The 18,224-nt window shown below is 36.0% G+C and overlaps 3 protein-coding genes and 1 non-coding gene across 5 annotated transcripts; 1 reads left to right on the top strand and 3 right to left on the bottom strand.

Moving 5' to 3' along the window:
* The first annotated feature begins 4,875 nt into the window (after window positions 1-4,875).
* Window positions 4,876-10,585, top strand: LOC111494379 (probable phospholipid-transporting ATPase 4). Of its 2 annotated transcripts, none has more exons than XM_023144308.1 (11): window positions 4,876-5,043; window positions 5,565-7,463; window positions 7,565-7,675; window positions 7,814-8,090; window positions 8,175-8,263; window positions 8,350-8,434; window positions 8,505-8,714; window positions 8,835-8,960; window positions 9,046-9,144; window positions 9,241-9,432; window positions 9,513-10,585. In XM_023144308.1, the coding sequence occupies exons 2-11, from the start codon at window positions 5,623-5,625 to the stop codon at window positions 10,176-10,178; spliced, it is 3,696 nt and encodes a 1,231-aa protein (XP_023000076.1). In that variant the 5' UTR covers window positions 4,876-5,043; window positions 5,565-5,622; the 3' UTR covers window positions 10,179-10,585. The 2 variants fall into 2 exon arrangements, with proteins under 2 accessions (XP_023000076.1, XP_023000077.1); XM_023144309.1 differs by having other exon boundaries at window positions 5,504-7,463.
* Window positions 10,586-11,796: 1,211 nt separating this feature from the next.
* LOC111494881 lies at window positions 11,797-12,168 on the bottom strand. The gene has a single exon (XM_023144867.1). It carries the CDS (start codon window positions 12,166-12,168, stop codon window positions 11,797-11,799), a length of 372 nt encoding a protein of 123 aa, XP_023000635.1.
* Window positions 12,169-13,658: 1,490 nt separating this feature from the next.
* On the bottom strand, window positions 13,659-16,651 carry LOC111494367 (eukaryotic initiation factor 4A-11). Its single transcript, XM_023144294.1, has 5 exons — window positions 16,497-16,651; window positions 15,726-15,795; window positions 15,515-15,621; window positions 14,974-15,404; window positions 13,659-14,539 (listed from the first exon to the last, which is right to left on the bottom strand). Exons 2-5 carry the CDS (start codon window positions 15,791-15,793, stop codon window positions 13,904-13,906), a joined length of 1,242 nt encoding a protein of 413 aa, XP_023000062.1. The 5' UTR covers window positions 15,794-15,795; window positions 16,497-16,651; the 3' UTR covers window positions 13,659-13,903.
* Window positions 15,984-16,092, bottom strand: LOC111494898. Its single transcript, XR_002720253.1, has one exon. It is a non-coding gene; the product is annotated as a small nucleolar RNA snoR98 (small nucleolar RNA).
* Window positions 16,652-18,224: the final 1,573 nt, after the last annotated feature.

Raw genomic sequence — 18,224 nt, 5'->3', positions numbered from 1 at the left:
TTTGGGTCCCTTTTTTTTTTTTTTTTTTTTTTTCTTTTTGTATGGGAGTGTCCCTACTCAATATAAGTTAAAAGAAAAGATAATCTTGTATGGCATTTTGGTTCTTTCCCATAAATATAGGTTAAATTATAGATTTGATTCCTATAGTTTTGTATGTATAGTTTGATAAAACTTTATAAATAGTTTCTATCCTTACAAATAACAAACTGATGAAGCATATGATTTATCCTATAATAAGATATTTTTCGTTTTTTTATTAGTTTAATAGATATAGTCAAAGATCATGGCATAAGCATCTTACCCACCTATTATGATATGAAATATATGGTATATTTATTTAGTATTTTTTAAGTTTACTCCCATTTTTTATTTGATCTCCTCATATTTTTAATATACATCTGTCCTATTTCTTTAACACATTCAACTATTCCTACCTGATGGGAATCCAGCTTGAGTATCCATATTTTTAAAATTTATATTCGTTTTCTTTTCTAGGGAATAGTGTGTCTTTAGAACTCTTCAAAGTAGTTCCAACATTATCGTTGAAAATTGGAGCAGGGGAAATGCACGTGGGGCATCATTCAAAACACCAAGAAAGCATCCCTTCATCTTTCAAAACAAGATTGTCCATAAAACGCCAAGCACTCTGATCCACCCTTGTTCCCGCCCGCCCTTTGAACCCACATCCCTCTTATGAAATTTTTCCGAGAAAACTATGAACTTTCCTGGAAAACTGTTGGGGGTGAGTCTCACATTGACTAATTTAGGGAATGATCATGAGTTTATAAGTAAAAGAATACATCTCTATTGGCATGAGACATTTTGGGAGAGTCCAAAGCAAAGCCATTTGAGCTTAGGTTCGAAATAAACCATATCTTGATTCCTAACCGAAATCTCTCCCAAAATACATCTTTATATTCTTAAGAAATAGAAAGACAAATAAAAAAAAAAAAAAAAAAAAATTGATACCATTTGGATTTTAGAACAGGAGGAGTACTTCCATTAATTTTGTTTTTCCTCTTCTTTTCTTCATGTCGTGCAAGCCTTGTGAGCACAGCCTTCAATTCCATCTGGGTCGGTCAAATTTATAGCAATTTTATTAATGATTGAGTGGGGATGCATTATGTCATTAATGTAATGCGTTAAATATTTGATTATTTGTAATCATGTTGTTTCCTTTTTTCCTCCCACCTATGTAGAGAGCTGAAACACGTTCCTTGATTCTAAATTTGAACTCAAATCCAGCTCAATTACCAAGCTTCCTAATTCACTTCCTCAATCTTTATCCATTTGTGATAACCTCATCTCCCACTAGTACCCTTGCCCTAATAACCCTTGCTTATCATTCACTTCCTTCTTTCAACCATGGCTATAAATGGTTGCTATCTTTGCCTTCCTTCTTTCAACCATGGCTATAAATGGTGGGACAAGATTCCATCTTATAACCCCTGCCCAGTTGGAATAGTAGTAAAAAAAAAAAAAAAAAAAACCTAAAATAATAACCAAAATCCAGAGAGAATGAGTTCAGAGCTTGTTGCTTAATGGTGCAAGACACTGATTGGAGTAGGGCTAGTCTCTCTCCATCATAGTCGCATTTAAAATCGTGAGGTGGACGACAATATGTAACGGGCTAAAACGGACAATATCTACTAGCGGTGAACTTGGGCGATTACAAATAGTATTTGAGTCAGGTTTTGGGTGGTGTGCTATCGAGGACGCTGACCCCGAAAGGGATGGATTGTGAGATTTCACATAATTTGGAGAGGGAAATAAAGCATTTCTTAGAAAAGTGTGGAAATCTCTCCGTAATAAATACATTTTAAAATCGCAAGGCTAGCATTAATATATAACTAGACCAATATCAATTAGAAGTGGTGTTGGTTTAAACCGTGATTAACAATTTGGAGTTATATATGACAATTAAATTAATATGTGATAGTATGTTAATTTATGTTAAAGGACTTATTTAATTATACATTAACTATTTGTTTATAAACATAAGATATTATTTGATTGCGCTACCACTGGCTCATTGTGGGGAGACAGAATATATTGCCCATCGTCTAAAGGTAAAGTAAGACTTTGGTAATAAGTAAGGTATCTATCTCTTTTCTTTTTCTTTTTCTTTTTTTTTTAATTTAAAATTTTGCTTATAAACAGAATATATATATATATTATCACACAATCCAACCTTTATTTTTTCTTAGTTGGATAAGATAAAGGCGATATTTTACTCGAGTTAAATTAAGTGAAAAATCATTTTAAATATTATGATTCTTTTCTTTTCTTTTTTTAATTTTAACTTTAGTTACATGTAATTTCAAATTGAAAATGGTTTAAATTTCAAAAGTCAAATCATATACGTTGCAAATAATAAATAAATAAGGATTGTAGGAAGGGGTGGCATCTATAATTTTTTAATATCGAAATATTAAAAAAAGAAAAATCGATAAAATTAATCCATAAATGTCAAGATGGCTATTTGTTTTTTATTTTTTATTTTTTGACCAATATTACTTTCTTCGTTATTTTATCCATTAAAATAGTTTTCTCGTCATTTTTCTTTTAATGTTTTTTAAAACTTTATTTCAAATATTTGGCCAAATATCGCTCGACGTGTCGAAAATGGGAGAAATTCGTATCTCCCCTTCCGACGACACATCGCTCGAATGTCGTTTTATTTACTTTTTTTTTTCTTTTCTAATATATAATGATTACTCGATCACGGCTAATGCATGTCGTTTTATTTATTTTACATTTATATCTATCTTAAATTATGAGTTTAGCTTCTAATTTACTTTTTAATCCATCTTCATTATTTAAGTTTGAAGGCTTTTATCCCTTTATAAATACCTTCTAATATCTATTAGAATTATCAAGATTCTGGATTTTTTTATATATATATATATTATTTTGTCATCTATAAATATCAATACTCAATTAGGAATGGGTATCTATAGATTATTTAAGCATTCCTAATTAAACATTCATTTAATAATTCAAAACACTTTTCATCTATTTCTATAAGTTTTTCAAAAAAATTGCTAACATCAACGTTTTAATATAAACATCATATATCTTTTAGGTATGATAGTTAAAATATTTAATTATGGTATAATTAAGTCACAATTAATATTAATACTTCATGAAATAATTCAAATATTTTTAATACTCATAAAATTCAAATATCATATTTACAAGTCACAACATATCATTAATATCGGTCATATATTCTTAATCTTCATACTAATTTAGGGTAAAGTTGTGCTTTCAGATTGGTTGAGTTGGTCCAACTAGAAACTGTCATATTCGATTTTTCAAAAATTCAACCCAATCCACTCCTAAATCTAACCCAACCCAACCTTTATGGTTTGTGTTGAATAGTCCTAATTGGTTAGATTCTCGAATTATATGAACACTCCTAAATAGACTAGACTTTTAAAACATAAAAAACAAAAAAAATTATGAAAGAATTTAAAATTTTGATTCAACAATGTTTGAATAGAATTGTGAAATAATGAAAGAAGTAAGGTTTAAGCAAAACAATTTTGGTGTTGAAATGAGTTCAACTACCTATTATAAATTTCCTTATGCCCTAAGAAAATGACTATTTTCCCCCATATTTATCTATAACCACAAAAATATTAAATTCTTAAATCTTTATTATTATTATTATTATTATTTATTTATTGCTACCTAACCATTTATTGGATAGTTGGAGAATTTCCAACCTACTTAGGTTATATCATATATATATATATATTTATATAATAAGATAAAGAAAGTGACATTTATTTTGTTCTTCAATAAGTTTTTTTAAATATTAAAAATAAAAAAAAATCTCAAATTATAATGTCGGGTCCATACCAGGTTCGTGATTTTGTCATTTTTTTTTCCGTAAGTATTCTTCGTGTTTTTCTTTAGTACCTGCTTTTATACCCTCGATTTAATGTTAGGTCACACTCTCCAATAGTATTTCATTTACTTTGTAGTGTAATAGCATAGTTAACTATAAAAATTCAGTCTTCGAAAAAATTTAATAACAAATAGATAAGCGCATGTAAGAAGAAAGTCTGCTTATTATTGCATCGCGTACGAGACTAAGTAACGTATACTCAAGCCTCTGGCCTTGGTTCAAGAAGAAAGTTTTAGAAAACGGGAACGGAGAGATTTCGAAAGTAATAATGTGAGTAAAAAAACTCTCATGTTTAACCAAGATTATGTGGGCCCACTTCTTCCACGTATATTATTTTTTATTTTTCAAAAATTAAAAACCCTAAAGCAAAAAAAAAAAAAAAAAAAAAAAAAAAAAAAAAAAAAAAAAAAAAAAAAAAAAACGATAAAACAGACATTATTGTCACGTCGGATAACGTAGGAGCTGTCATTCTTTAACTTTCAAGAACTTAACAGGTAATTTTAACAAAACCCCCACCATATAGTCCAAAAAAAAATATATATATATATATTAAAATGAGTATTATTATTTAATCAATTTTAATAAAATCTAATTAGAAGCTAATTTTGAGTTTAATTAAAAATAGAACAATAAAGTTAAAATTTTAAAAATTTAAAAGTATATTGACTTAAACAGAGAGTCAAAATATAAGGACAAAAATGGTATTTTGTACTTATTATTATTATTAATTTAGAGAAAATTGTTTAAAAAAAAAATAAATATAGAGAGGGGAGGGCCCGGAATTTCGTGCCATTGGTTCAGAGTTGAAGGTAGAGAGAGAGAGGGAAGAGAAAATAAGAGAAAGAAGAGAGAGAGAGGTTAGAGAGAGAAAGAAAGAGAGAAAAAGAAAGAGAGAGAAAGGACATTTTTTCTCTCTTTTGGCCTAAAACCCTGTTTTTCTCTGTTTCTCTGTCTTTCTCTAGATTTTCTCTCTCTACAAGGTCACTCTCTCTCTCCTCCTCCTCCTCCTCCTCTTCTTCTTCTTCCTCTTCTTCCTCTTTGTCTTTTCACCTTGATCTGCACCTCCACTTTTTTTCTCTCTCTTTTTCCACCCGCTCATGGGTGGATTTGCCTCTTGATTCTTCCAGGTAACATTTTCTTTCCGGCTTTATGATTTTCTTGCTTTGCTTGATTGTTCGTGAAAATTTGCTGTTATTGGCTTCGAATTGTGTTATTGTGTGAGGAATTTGTTAGGGATGATGATTGTATCAATATTTGAGCTCTACATTATTGATATTTAGTAATAATCGAGGTTTTCCTCATTTTTCTGTTTAAATCGTGATTTTGCCCAATGGAGATTAAGATTTGTGGTGAATTCAATCCGTGGAGATGTGTTTTTTGTTGTTTTAGCATCTTCTTTTCATGCCTTTCTGTTTTGTGACGTTTGGATTTGTTATTGGGAATTAATCGATTTGTTTTGAGGACATTACCTGAAATTTGACTTTCTCCTTCTCTTTGTATGATTGAATTGTTCTTCGTGATTTACGTTGATGATTATGAGATGGATTTGAAGACGGCTCAAATGTTTGCTTGAATGTGGCCGTCTAGGGCATCCGGTTGCTGGTGGTGGATGATTTCTTTGTTAATTCATTCATACGGTTATGTTTAGGCTGCAAATGGAGATATTTCAGTAAGGACATTGGTTTCCTTATCATATATCTTTCAAGATGAAAATCGAGTCGATGAGACGGGGAAGGATAAGGGAGAGGATCCGGCGGAGTCATCTCTATACATTCGGTTGCCTCCAGTCACAGAGTGCACATGAGGCCGATGATTCGAATCCATTGACAGGACCTGGTTTTTCACGAATTGTCTGTTGTAACCAACCTCATCTCCATGAGAAACAGCCATTGAAATACTGCTTCAATTACATATCCACAACCAAGTATAATGTTCTTACTTTCTTGCCTAAGGCTCTCTTTGAGCAATTCAGGAGAGTTGCCAATTTGTACTTTCTTTTGGCTGCATTGTTGTCCCTCACACCAGTTGCCCCATTTTCTGCCATGAGCATGATTGCTCCTCTGGTATTTGTTGTTGGTCTCAGTATGGCTAAAGAAGCTCTCGAGGACTGGAGTCGATTTGTGCAGGATATGAAGGTTAATCTCAGGAAAGTGATTGTTCATAAAGGGGACGGTGTTTTTGGTCATAGACCTTGGCACAAGATTCGTGTAGGAGACATAGTGAAAGTAGAGAAGGATCAGTTCTTTCCCGCTGATCTACTTCTTTTATCGTCGTGCTATGAGGACGGAATATGTTACGTGGAAACGATGAATTTGGATGGCGAGACTAATCTCAAAGTAAAGAGATCTTTGGAAGTAACCTTAGCATTGGATGATAATGCTACCTTCAAAGACTTTACTGGAAAGATTTACTGTGAAGATCCAAACCCAAATCTTTACACATTTGTTGGTAACTTGGAGTATGATCGGCAGATTTATCCTCTTGATCCTAGCCAGATTCTCCTCAGAGATTCTAAATTGAGGAACACAGCTTATGCCTACGGGGTAGTGATATTTACTGGACATGATAGTAAAGTCATGCAGAATGCTACAAAATCTCCTTCCAAAAGAAGTAGAATAGAGAGAAAAATGGACAAGATTATTTACATCCTTTTTACCTTACTTATACTGATATCATCAATGAGCTCAATAGGTTTTGCTGTGAAGACAAAGTACCAAATGACTGACTGGTGGTATTTACAAACTACTGGTGATGATCCACTGTATAACCCTCGTCAGCCAACCTTATCAGGGCTCATACATTTGATCACTGCTCTTATACTCTATGGATATTTGATACCGATCTCGCTCTATGTTTCCATTGAGGTTGTTAAGGTTCTACAAGCTTCCTTCATTAACCAAGATATTAACATGTATTGTGAAGAGACTAGTAATCCCGCTCGAGCTCGGACTTCAAATTTGAACGAGGAGTTGGGTCAGGTAGACACAATCCTATCCGACAAAACTGGCACTTTGACTTGTAATCAGATGGACTTTCTGAAATGTTCCATTGCTGGGACTGCATATGGTGTTAAATCTAGTGAGGTTGAACTTGCAGCTGTAAGGCAGATGGCATATGACCTTGACGAGCAGGATGCAGATTATTCTGATGTTGTTGTGCAAAAAAATAGCCGACAGTCTTCCATGGCATGGGACCGAAAAGAATCGGAGATTGAATTGGAGACTGTTCTTACTTCAAGTGTTGTCAAAGAGCAGAAGTCTGCCATAAAGTATTTTGGTTTTGAGGACAGCCGTTTAACAAATGGAAACTGGTTGAATGAGCCTAATCATGATGTTCTTCTATTGTTCTTCAGAATTTTAGCAATTTGTCACACTGCAATTCCTGAGCTGAATGAGGAAACTGGTGCTTTTACTTATGAAGCAGAGTCCCCTGATGAAGGTGCTTTTCTTGTTGCAGCTAGAGAATTTGGTTTTGAGTTTTGTAAGAGAACACAATCAACCTTGGTTGTGCGTGAAAGATATCCTTCTCCTAACCAAGTAGTTGAAAGGTAAGAATAAGATAGTTCTTTGATTAAGTTTCTTAGGCCTATTTTTCCATGAATTCTATGCTTCATGCGTTGCTGATGATGTCTCTTGGGAATTTTTACAGGGAATACAAAGTTTTAAATCTTTTGGATTTCACTAGCAAGAGAAAGAGAATGTCTGTAATTGTTAGGGATGAGTGTGGCCATATTATTCTTCTCTGTAAAGGTGCTGATAGGTGAGTCTCATCATTAGAAGCTCTTATGGATCTTTTTGAGAGAATTTCATAGAGATATCGACTGCATTTTTCGTTTTTTTTTTGTTTTTTTTTTGTTTTTTTTTGGATTTCTTAGTACTTGTAACTCCAATCTTGCAGCATCATCTTCGATCTACTATCGAAGAACGGAAGAACGTATGAGGAAGCAACCACAAGGCATTTGAATGAATATGGAGAAGCTGGGTTGCGAACTCTGGCACTTGCTTATAGGAAGCTTGAGGAGTCCGAGTATACTGCTTGGAACAATGAGTTTCAGAAGGCTAAAACGTCCATTGGAGGAGATAGAGATGCAATGCTCGAGCGAGTGTCCGACCTCATGGAACGAGAATTAACCCTTGTTGGTGCTACCGCTGTGGAGGATAAGTTACAGAATGGGGTGACAACAATATCTATTTACATTATTGTTTTTGTTACTATTCTGGTCTCTTTTCTTTAAACTAGGCTTATGTTTTTGTTGTAGGTGCCCCAATGCATTGATAAACTTGCACAAGCTGGTCTTAAGATCTGGGTTTTGACTGGAGATAAAATGGAAACTGCCATCAACATAGGGTCAGTCAGTCTTGCATCATATATGCCATGTTCAGACATATAAATTCATATGCTAAGCAAAAGACGATCATTGTTTGTGTCTGCAGATATGCATGCAGTTTACTTCGACAGGGAATGAAGCGGATTTGCATATCAACAAGCTCAGATTCTTTAGCTCAGGAAGGAAAAGAGGTATGTAATTCTTTGAATGAGAGACAGGCAAATTGCTACAGAAAAATTGATTTCATACGAATTTGGCCAGGCCATGAAAGAATATATTTTGAATCAAATCACCAACGCCTCGCAAATGATCAATCTGGAGAAGGATCCACATGCTGCATTCGCTTTAATCATTGATGGGAAGACTCTAACGTATGCTCTCGAAGATGATATGAAGTTTCAATTCCTTGGACTCGCTGTTGATTGTGCATCGGTCATTTGCTGTCGTGTCTCCCCCAAGCAAAAAGCCCTGGTAGGACTTCCTTCCTGGTTTTATGGTTAACCATTTTATATAATGTACTCCTGGTGTATCATACATAAGCATGAACTGTTGATTTCGACTTTTGACCTCTGTTCGGGGGCGTTTCTGCAGGTAACAAGGTTAGTGAAAGAAGGTACTGGGAAAACCACTTTGGCAATTGGTGATGGCGCAAACGATGTGGGAATGATTCAAGAGGCCGATATTGGTGTCGGTATCAGCGGGGTTGAAGGTATGCAGGTAGGCACAAAGGACTCTCCTAAACTCTACTAAATAAATATCCCTATCTCTCTCTCTCTCTCTTTTTAACTCCTAATTCTCTCAGGCTGTGATGGCTAGTGACTTCTCTATTGCCCAATTTCGGTTTCTTGAAAGGCTTCTGGTAGTCCATGGTCATTGGTGCTACAAGAGGATAGCGCAAATGGTAATGTTCTTTGTTATGTTCAAAGCAAGTTTGGCTTCCAAGAAATCAAGGCTCCACCAACCAGTTATGATCTAACAAGGTCATTTTCATTTTCAGATATGCTATTTCTTCTACAAGAATATCGCATTTGGATTAACGCTGTTCTACTTCGAAGCATACGCGGGATTTTCTGGGCAATCAATATATGACGATTTCTACATGCTATCATTTAATGTCATTCTCACATCATTGCCTGTAATTTCCCTGGGAGTTTTTGAACAAGATGTCTCTTCTGAGGTGTGCCTACAGGTAAACAAAACACAAACATTTTAAACATAAATCAGAAAACTAATATGTGTTCATGTGACTAACCATCATCGATCTAGCAGTTCCCTGCACTCTATCAGCAAGGCCCCCAAAACTTGTTCTTCGACTGGCCTCGGATTTTCGGATGGATGGGGAATGCTGTCTACTCCTCTATAGTTACTTTCTTCCTCAATCTCATCATCTTCTACGACCAGGCATTCCGCTCAGGTGGCCAAACTGCCGATATGACTGCTGTCGGAACCACCATGTTCACTTGCATTATATGGGCAGTAAATTGCCAGATTGCTCTCACAATGAGCCACTTCACCTGGATCCAACACCTTCTCGTCTGGGGTAGTATCGCCATGTGGTATTTGTTCATCTTACTCTATGGAATGGTAATATCCTCTGGAAATGCCTATAAAATATTTGTTGAAGCATTAGGACCTGCCCCTGTTTACTGGGTAGCCACCATTTTAGTAACAATTACCTGCAATCTCCCATATCTTGCCCATATATCCTTCCAGAGAAGCTTCCATCCAATGGATCATCACATAATCCAAGAAATCAAATACTACCGAAAGGATGTGGAAGACACACACATGTGGACTAGGGAAAGATCAAAAGCAAGGCAAAAAACCAAGATAGGATTCACAGCCAGAGTAGAAGCTAAGATCAGGCAGCTAAAAGGAAAGCTCCAAAAGAAGCACTCTTCCCTTGGAGCTCCTCCAACTGGTACTATTTCATGAAAATATAATTTCCCCTCCACGTAAATCTTCATTTTTTTTGGATTTTTTTTCTCTAGAGTCCGGCCATTTGAATCTTTTTCTTTTCCTTTTGAATTTTTTCTCCTGTTATGGCAAATGGGTTATTGGCATCCCATTTGGTTATAGCAAAAAGAACGTGCTTCTGGAGCTTTTGTATGTACCATAACTTAAAAAAAGGATTTGAAATGATAAGTGCTTGTAGAATAGCTGATACCCTTAAAGCCGCCTGCTGTTTCCATTCTTTCCCCTTTGCTCCCCCTTTGCTCTGTTTGTATATCCCCCTTACTGATAGCTCTGATATTCAACAACTGACTTTGTCATCTCATTCAACTCTGTTTCGATTGATCATTCTAATCATCTAAATTTATATATGGCTTCTAATTGTATCATCTGCTGCTTTCACAATCATTGATGATCTTGCATTTTTCTTCCTTATACGACTCTCTCAAATTTGATCTAATGAAACTATGCATAGGAGGTTCAACAATTTCATCCTTCAACCATGGTTGTTAGGATTAAGACATATTTCAATGTTAAGTTGATTATTGGTAATGAGCTGAATGAGTTAGTCTTCTTTAGACTTTTTCTTTCGGATTTTTCCTCAAGATTTTTAAAACGCGTCTAGTAGGATAAGGTTTCTACACCCTTATAAAGAATGTTTTGTTATCTTTTCCAACTGACCTGGGATTTCACAATCCACTCCCTTTGGAGCCCAACGTGACACTCGTTCCTTTCTCCAATCGATGTGAGACCTCTCGATCCATGCCCCTTTAGAGCCCAGCGTCCTATTTGACACTCATTTCCTTTTCCAATTGATGTGAGACCTCTCGATCTATGCTCCTTTGGAGTCCAACGTCCTTGCTGGCACATCGTCTCGTATCCACCCCTTCAGGGCTCAACCTCATTGCTAGCACATTGTTCGATGTCTGCCTCTGCTACTATTTGTAACAGCCCAAGTCCATAGCTAGCAAATATTGTCCTCTTTGGACTTTCCCTTACGAGTGTTTCGTTGTCTTCCTCCACGGGTGTGGGATCTAATCATTTAAGTCATCCCCATCACCATCATCTCCAGCTGAAGATTTACGTTTCTTCAACACCGACAGAGAAGCTACAGAATTTTCAAAGCCTGATTTGATTTATAAATTAGCGATCTGTGAGAGAAGCAAACATGATAACAATTATTGGCATGTGAAACTGTCTCCAAAGTCTGAACTGAATCATTCATGCCTTCTTCCGACTCTTCCACTCCTCTGCTTTTTTTGGGTCTCTAATGGTGTCGGTGGAAGGACATCCAAAAATCTGTCACTAAACCAGTGATCAATTTGGTTTTGTGAAGAAACCCATCATTTCAAACAAAACCCAGTTTTCTTTTCCCCATTTCCCCCAAATTATGAACACAAACTGATTCTAATATATTACAGAGACCCCTTTCAATATATCAAGTAAAAAAAACAGAGCAAATCGAGACCACTGATAACATAGATCAAACTTTCATTTCTTTACGAATTTAAGGAACAGCCAATAGATTCATCATATAGTTACATATTCAGGAAATTAAAGATCCAAAACAAGAACTCACACAACAAAATGACTGTTCATATCACCTCCATCCATAGATTACATGAGTGTAAGTGTTCTTAATCCACCTGAAACTCTTTCTCAGAGACCCTTTCATCTTCCCTTCCACTGCATAAACCTTATATCCAGCAACCCTTGTCTTCCTCTGCAGTTCTGGATCCTTGAAACTCCAGCTTTTAGAAGTTGACCCCATATTGCTTTTGGGTTTCTTCATTTTCATCTCTTTGTCTGGTTGATTTTGCTGCTGCTGCTGCTGCTGCTGCTGCATAGAACCTGCATAGCTGACACTGTAAGACCTCAGATCTTGCATGTTTGTTGGGGCAGCCTTGTTCTCATAGTAGCTTTCAATCTGCATTCTGCCTTCTCTGCAAGATTTGGATCTGAAATCCTCCATAGCCAAACTTCAAAGAGAACAGAGAATTTGAAAGTCTCGAGGCTAAATTGGGAAGGGGGAAGGAAAAATGGTTCTGGGTCTGCTTATTATGATGGTTATAGATGAGGATAACGTGTGTATTTATAATCTCTCGATTGGAGGATTTGAGGATCTAGGCGTATATAATAAATTTTTGGGATTGCCATTTACAATTGTCTTCACCTAAGGGCATTGCATGAGCTACGAAATGTTGACTCTTTGGCACGTGGAATAGTCATCAACTCGACCTCCTGCTTAAATTAAAAGCACTTCAATGGAGCCTCACAACATACCCTTTCCATCAAGTCAAGCCAACATGGTCATGAAAGTGAGTGGCTACAACTTCTCTTAGGTTCTGTCCTCCTTAAATAAAGTTGATTAAAGTTGACTGTCATAAGAAATTTTTTTTTTTTTTTTTGATGAATACTCATTTTATTTATTATTGGTTATGGAGTCGTGAATGTTAAAAAGAATAACTATGAAAGTAAAATTACAAAAAGAATACTTACGAAAGTAAAATTATAAAGTGAACAAAGGTAGTATGATACTATTGTAGTACTAGAAATAAAAAAAACGACTAAGTTAGAACGAAAAATCTTTACTTTATCACATAAGTTTGAGCGTAGTATGATTTTATCAGTTGGGAATTGAACATGTACGTCTAAGAAGATGCATAATAAACAAACTCAAACAAAAATATTGTAGTTGTTAATTGATTGATGGGGTGAATTTGGTGCAACTGCCCAACAAATGGATGGGAGGTTTTCAAGACCTAAAATCTCTCCACCATTTCCATTATTGCAGTCCTTTAGAGTACACAAAAGTTGATCCTGTGGCCCTCAATTCTTAGCTAATGGCAGCTGTATCCTCTCTTCCAGTGAATTGAGATGGTCCATTATGGCTAGGTATTGGCTGGCTTTGGTGGTACATTCTTATGAGTGAATGTTCCAAGGTTGTGTCAATCAATTAGGTGGCCCTAAGAGGGGCATCATAAAGAGGCTAAAAGCGCATTGGCCTCGTGCAATAACGAGTTACGTGGAGGACTTTTTAGTATATAGTTTGACTTGTGTGGCGGTGGCCATGGGGTGATGTGCCTATGCCTTTTTTTGCCGTAAGCCCTAAGAAACTATGACACTTGATAGCGGTAAGCAAGGAAAACAGAGGGAACTATTAGCTATCTACAATGTCAATGCTACTGATGATACTTATTTGGAAAAGGCAAACCTTTGGTTACATTGATTTCCAAGGGGCACTAATCATTCCATAAATATACCTGTCCTGCTTCTAGCTGAAGCCGCCCCAAAGATACATTCAACTGAATATGCAACATCAAACTCAATTATTTATATTGATAATGTAATGAGTCGGACTATGGTAGCCTACCGTTTGGTGTTCACCAGCACTATCAGGGGGTGTGCACGGTTTGGTTCGGTCCAATGTTGGGCAAAACACGAGACCAAACCACAAATAAATTCAGCTCGACATCATCTAAATCTTGCACAGAAAGCAGACCATACATGATAAACAAAATGTCAGTTTGATGGTACTAATAATATAAGAAAACGAAGTTAAGCTAATGGGGGGGGGGGGAAGAGTTCTGGTGGGAGGCTAAATAGTTCACTTCAGAGATAAGAGAAATCCCATCCCTATAAACAACGAAACAAAACAAACAAAAAAGAAAATAATAATAACAATAAACCAAACAAACAAAACTTCCTCATAGGAGATCTGCAACATTAGCGGGCAGCTCTTCAATGACCACATTATAGAACTTCTGAATATCAAAAAGCATTCTCTCATCGTCGTTTGTAACAAAATTGATGGCGACACCTTTTCTTCCAAATCGACCGCTTCGCCCAATACGATGAAGATAATTTTCGGGTTGGGTTGGCAAATCATAATTTATGACAAGGGAGACTTGCTGAACATCAATACCACGAGCCAACAAATCAGTTGTAATAAGAACTCGAGAAGAGCCAGACCGGAATTCGCGCATGATTATATCTCGAGTGTTCTGGTCCATGTCACCATGGGTGGCAGATACAGTATGGTCTCGGCTTCTCATCTTGTCTGTAAGCCAATCGACCTTGCGACGTGTGTTAACAAAGATAACACTTTGAGTGATGGCCAGAGTCTCGTAGAGATCACAAAGAGTTTCAAGCTTCCAATCTTCCTTATCGACATTTACGTAAAATTGTTTGATACCCTCCAAAGTAAGCTCATCACGTTTTACTAAGATTCGGACTGGCTTATTCATGAACTTCCTAGTGATCTCCAATGCTTCAGGTGGCATTGTGGCGGAGAAGACCCCAACTTGAATTTTTGATGGCAAAAGCTGGAAAATGTCATAAATCTACAACCACAAAAAGAAGTAACATAGAAGCAATTAGAAATTTAAACTCTTAATACAAATGCTGAGAACAAAATACCACTGTAAACAACGGCCAAGGATCTGACTTTCAAAAAGCCTGAAAAAGAATTCAGCACTCATGAACCTAGTAATACAATATTTATGTCAATTGCCTTCCTACTAAACACAGTCATCATGAAGTTACTACTCTGGCGTGTATCTTACTCGGTAATGTACATTTGATTTAAAAGGAGTATATTCGAATGGTTTAATACTCCCATTAGTATTCACCCAATTCACCTGGAAAAGAGATGTCAAAAGCTACGCTCTGGATATAAACCCAAACGTTGAAACATGTCTATTAACTACCTACCTAAAGCCAACAGAGTGAAGCAAAATGAACTTACAAAATGTTTGCATCGAGATAAGAAATTCACCTGATCTTTAAAACCACGAGAAAGCATTTCATCAGCTTCATCCAATACAAACATCTTAATAGAATCCGGGCGAAGAGACTGCCTCCTTAACATATCAAACACACGACCAGGTGTTCCAACTACAACGTGAACACCAGCTTGAAGAATGCGTTGATCCTCACGGACACTTGTCCCTCCCACACAAGCATGAACCTTAACACCAAGATAATCTCCAAGAGCTCTCATAACCTTCTCTATTTGTTGAGCGAGCTCCCTAGTTGGTGCCAAAACTAAAGCCTGGCACTGGACTAGATCATAATCAAGTTGCTGCAGTATCCCAGAGCAGAAGGTAGCAGTCTTCCCAGTACCAGACTGAGCCTGCTGAATCACATCAAGGCCTTTGCAGAATGGAACAATACCCCTTTGCTGAATTGCAGATGGCTTCTCAAAACCTTAAGAAGTAAGGGAAAACCCTTGGAATTATATAGGAAATTACAAGGAAGATTTGAGACAAAATGAGTTAAAAAAAAGAAAGAAAGAAATAATGAAACAAAGTATATACCATAAGCATAAATGCCTCTGAGGAGGTTTTCTTGCAGCCCCATTGAATCAAAACTTTCATAAACTTCATCATAAGATGTAAAAAATTCCTGGCCTTCTGCTGAAAGACTGCAAGAAGAAAATATAGCTGTAAATAGTGCATACACATGAAGGGGAAAAGATCAGTGGTAAAGGCTCATTGTGAAAAACGGAAAAACGGAAAAAAAAATTACATCTCATTCATTTTAGAATCATATTGGCGAGAATCAAATTGGGATCCTTCTGGAGCCAAACCTGCCATGGCTGCAAGTACAAAATAGGGAAAAATATAAGCAAGAAAACAGGGAACATTAAGATGAACAGAAAAACAAATAAAATATCCCGAATTATCAGGCAACGAAAATGTAAAAACCATAATCATTTCATCAACTGGACCAACAGACAAATAAAACAACATTATGAAATTGTCCAAAGCTAATCTGAGAAAGGAAATCTGTAACAGAAAAGCCAAACTTGCAATCCACATAAACAGGAGAACAAGCATTAAATTTCTGTCTCAGTGTAGGAAAAGGACTTAAGGCCATCTGATATATATTTATCAAGAAAAAAAAAATCCTTAGAACCAGACACCGCTTTAACCTTTTCCCAAAGCCGAAGCCGTAATTCCTCCTATAATTTACACTCGCAGTCCCACGAGGTAGAGCAAATAAAATCCACATAACTAATTCATTATGTCAAAATACACACGAACAGAATCATGTAACTTAAGGGAAACGATTACAACTCATAAACAAAGGAAAACAACATCAACAAACACGACAAGCGAGAACAGATTAGCGCCAAATGTTAATAGAAAAAGGAAAATCAAAGAGAACTCATCGTTGTTGGAGGGTAAAGAAAAAGATATCCATAACCAAAGAAGTGACCTACACATACAACCATGTTCGTCCCCTGAAACAAAAGAAGAAACGAAGGTAAAAATTGAAGTGGAAAGAGAAGCAGACCTGCAGATTGATAGAGGAAAATGAGGAGATTGAAGAAAGGGCGCTAGGGTTTGCCAAACTCCTCGGATCTGATCCGTGGAGTTGGAGGCGAGTGTTGGGCAAAGCGCAGCGAACAAAAAAGAGATATTTTACAGAAAACTGTTAGGTTTTTGTAGAGCCTTCGACTCAGAATAATAATTAACCAGAATTCCAAAACTGTCCTTGGTTTATGATAAATAAATTTATTTTATTTCATAAATAAATTATTTTTAAAAAATTTATTAAATTTTTTAATTTTAGATAATTAATTATTATTGACTTTTTTTTTTATAGAGAAATTATTGAAATAATTTTAACTCATCAAAATGCAATTTAATTTTACTAACGTACTTTAAATTTTAAAATTTTAGGATTTTGAGTTTATTTAATATTAAATATTAATAATTATTATTAAATTAATTAATTAATATAAATCAACTTTTACTCCAGATATTACTATTAGTTGGAATTAGTCAAAGATTATGACATTGAGATTATTTACCATCAGAGTAAGATAAATGTGGTGACAAACACCGTAAGCAGAAAGATAGCTCATTCGTCTGCCTTTATCATCAAACAAGTTGAGTTACAGGCAAAGAAGGAAAGAGCCGACATTGAGGTGATGGTACGAAGCACCACGGGAAGGCTCGCCAAGCTCAATGTGCAACCAGACCTAAGACAATGCATTATTCGCACACATAAAAATGACCTCACATAAGATTGTCCATGTTGTCTGACGATAGTTTATTATACCACGAATGACTCTGTATCCCTAATGTCGACAAGATTAAGAGAGATATTTTGACAGTGTTGCACGAATCTCCTTACACAATACATCTAAACAAACTATGTAAGCAAATATCTGACCTACCAACAACCCATAAACATACCCCAATAAAAATGTTTCATATTAGGGCTATCAGGACTAGCGGGGATACACCATTATTTAGGTAATCATCGACAGGTTGATGAAATTTGTACAATTCATCCTTCGTAAGGTTACCTATACATTTCATAGATTGGCTAGGCTGTATTTAGAAGAGATAAATTCGACTCCATGGGATTCCAACCTCCGTTGTGTCAAGCACGGATGTGAGGTACACTACCCACTTGTGGGTAATTAGCACTGCAGTATTATACAGAAATTGGGAAATCCGGTCCCCAAAAATAGGATTAGGCACCACTCCAAAAGTAGGATAGAAGGAGGATACGCTACAAGCTAAAGTGTTCTCTACGTCGTCTAGGCTGTTTGATAACTCTCCGGAGTGTGTTATTTTAATCCCCATCCAATGGAAGGGTTGTAGTGGAATACAAAGCATCTAACTGTCCTTGTAATTCGCATCCCATGAATGTTAAAGAGCACCCGGTATTATTATCGTGGTCTCTAGGATGTAATGTGTGATCAAGTCTCCTTCAGCATCAGAGTAGTCGGGGCGTAAAAACATGGTTCCAACTACCTTATCTGAAGAACGGCGTTAATAGAGTCAACGTATCGCTCTCAATCATATGAACGTATGATCTATCGTGGGATGATTTCATAAGTTATATCTAACTCATGCGCCACTTCCCTGAGACGTGACCGTGTTCTATATTGAATGATACTAGAGACCGAGCGTAATTATGTGAGGAGTAATTAATAGTTTGAGTAGTCTGATTTGTATAAAATAGTATAGCTCTAAAGGGTAACGGAAATGTGGGAGTAATTAATAG

This window comes from Cucurbita maxima, unplaced genomic scaffold (assembly GCF_002738345.1).
Source record: "Cucurbita maxima cultivar Rimu unplaced genomic scaffold, Cmax_1.0 Cma_Scf00020, whole genome shotgun sequence".
Classification (NCBI taxonomy): Eukaryota; Viridiplantae; Streptophyta; class Magnoliopsida; order Cucurbitales; family Cucurbitaceae; genus Cucurbita; species Cucurbita maxima.
This window is presented reverse-complemented; position numbering and strand designations above follow the sequence as displayed.

Excerpts from the sequence above, each read along its gene's own strand:
- LOC111494379 (XM_023144308.1), top strand. The coding sequence starts at position 5,623 with ATGAAAATCGAGTCGATGAGACGGGGAAGGATAAGGGAGAGGATCCGG. Across the intron at positions 7,464-7,564 it reads CCTAACCAAGTAGTTGAAAG|GGAATACAAAGTTTTAAATC; the intron begins GTAAGAATAAGA and ends GAATTTTTACAG. Across the intron at positions 8,715-8,834 it reads CCCCCAAGCAAAAAGCCCTG|GTAACAAGGTTAGTGAAAGA; the intron begins GTAGGACTTCCT and ends GCGTTTCTGCAG.
- LOC111494367 (XM_023144294.1), bottom strand. The coding sequence starts at position 15,793 with ATGGCAGGTTTGGCTCCAGAAGGATCCCAATTTGATTCTCGCCAATAT. Across the intron at positions 15,622-15,725 it reads GATTCTAAAATGAATGAGAT|TCTTTCAGCAGAAGGCCAGG; the intron begins GTAATTTTTTTT and ends TTCTTCTTGCAG. Across the intron at positions 14,540-14,973 it reads CTCGTGGTTTTAAAGATCAG|ATTTATGACATTTTCCAGCT; the intron begins GTGAATTTCTTA and ends TTGTGGTTGTAG.
- LOC111494881 (XM_023144867.1), bottom strand. The coding sequence starts at position 12,168 with ATGGAGGATTTCAGATCCAAATCTTGCAGAGAAGGCAGAATGCAGATT.